This window comes from Micropterus dolomieu, linkage group LG12 (assembly GCF_021292245.1).
Source record: "Micropterus dolomieu isolate WLL.071019.BEF.003 ecotype Adirondacks linkage group LG12, ASM2129224v1, whole genome shotgun sequence".
NCBI classification, from domain to species: domain Eukaryota; kingdom Metazoa; phylum Chordata; class Actinopteri; order Centrarchiformes; family Centrarchidae; genus Micropterus; species Micropterus dolomieu.
Window position 1 is genome coordinate 26,341,205 of NC_060161.1, and position 1,765 is coordinate 26,342,969.

Here is a 1,765-nt window from a genome sequence, read left to right on the forward strand (position 1 = left end):
TTACGTTCTTTGTTTTCTGTAGAAACAGTTTGATTTTCTCAACCCCATAAATCTGTTCGTTCAGCTCTCCTGGTGTTATTTTGTTCAGTGAGACATCACTCTCACTGTCTGCATCAAAACGGCCTTCCACACTGGAGTCATACTCCGCCATCGACTCCTTCACAGTCTGCTTCTGCTTGTCTTTGCTGACTGTAACCTTCTTTTCTTTTGAGCCTTTACTGTCGATTTCAGATTTTCTTTTCTGCCGAGTAATTGTCAGGCTGCTCTCCTCACCAACCATGTCTATATCTGCACTTCCTGCCAAAATCTCCTCTGGCCCAGCTGTCTTACTATTTTGCGTCTCATCCTCCTCCTCCTCTTCCTCATCCTCCCCATTTTCCTCCTCCTCATTATTTTCTATATCAGCACCCACAGTCTCACAACTCTGTTGAGACTCACCTGCCTCATTTCCCTCATCACTGATGCTTTGACAGTTTGATGTGTCCTTTTATCTGCAGCTAACAGTTTGATTTCCTCCCTCCATCTGTTCACCATCACCACTGTTGTCTCCACCTGTTTCCTCCTCCCTGTTCTTCATTTCAGCTCTGCCTCTTTGCTCCTTGTCACTTATTCCTCCCTTTTTTCCAGCTTCCTTCTGCCCTGATGTTCCCTCTCCAGCAGTCTGACCAGATTCAGTACCGGCAGGTTTTTCTGGACACACTCGGATCACGTGACCCTCATTTCCACAGCCGAAACACTTCATAACGTCTGACGTGGCAAACAGAACATAATCAAACCCATCAATTTTCAGCCAAAAAGACAAGTTCAATTCTTCATTGCTGTTATTCAGGATCATGAATAACTGTCTCCTGTGAGACACCACATGCTGGAGCAAAGGAGATTTACACCCAGACAGGGCTTTTTTAATAGGGGACACTATTTTTCCATGCCTGGAGAGTTCTCTCTCCAGCACTTCATCTCTGATGAACGGGGGAACGTTAGACAAAATCACCCTTCTGGCCGGTGAGGCCAGAGGCAGCACTGGTACAAAGGTTTCATTCACCACAATACCGCTTGTGATGGCGGCGTTAGCTTTTTGTACTTCATCCACAAAGATCACCACCGCCCCGTTCATCCTGGCCGCAGATCTCACACTGCCGGCCCCGACAACCTCCGCCACCGCTAACGCACACTCCTCTACGGAGCAGCGGAAACCCGGACAGATCTTAAGTCCGTGTTTCCTCGTCAGCCTGGAGAACTCCAGGCTGCCGAGCAGCGAAACGCTGCCCGACACAAAATACACGACAACAAACAAACACACACACCTTGTTCTTATTGTTTTCATTAGGAAAGTTAATGCTTTTTGAACTTAACCAATTTCTTCTACTTAACTATCTGGTGGGGGAGGGGTAGCCTCGAGATAAAAAAAAATAAAATATCCACAATCCATTCTGAGACAGAGAACTGTCTAACTGCTGCTTAGGGTCAGCTCGTTGGCTTTAAGTCATGGTAGTACACATAATAAAAAACTGGTTGAACACCTCTCCAAAAATAGAACGTAAGCTAAGAGAGCAGCACCGATCGTCAACCTGGATACAAATAAAATATATAAATTAACTAATGAAGGCACCATTTTTGAAAAACTACAAAAACACAGCAGCAGTGCCACAACAGACATTAAATAAAAATGTACTAATTAACATTTGTAAATGTCTAAAACATTCTATCACATGTAGAATGACAAAAACAATCAAATGAAAATGTTTATTTTAGCAAAATAAAATTT

General features: G+C 43.9%; 2 protein-coding genes across 2 annotated transcripts in view; both read right to left on the reverse strand.

The window, feature by feature from the left end:
• The window catches only part of LOC123979874 (GTPase IMAP family member 7-like), a 3,102-nt gene extending 2,822 nt beyond the window's left edge, over positions 1–280 (reverse strand). Inside the window, exon 1 of the mRNA XM_046063983.1 lies at positions 5–280. Within this exon, the coding sequence (XP_045919939.1) occupies positions 5–280 (276 nt within the window). The remainder of the gene's footprint in view (positions 1–4) is intronic.
• The window catches only part of LOC123981207, a 15,211-nt gene extending 13,843 nt beyond the window's left edge, over positions 1–1,368 (reverse strand). The window contains exon 1 of the mRNA XM_046065943.1: positions 1,354–1,368. The gene's annotated coding sequence lies outside the window, so the exon portion shown is untranslated. The remainder of the gene's footprint in view (positions 1–1,353) is intronic.
• Positions 1,369–1,765: the final 397 nt, after the last annotated feature.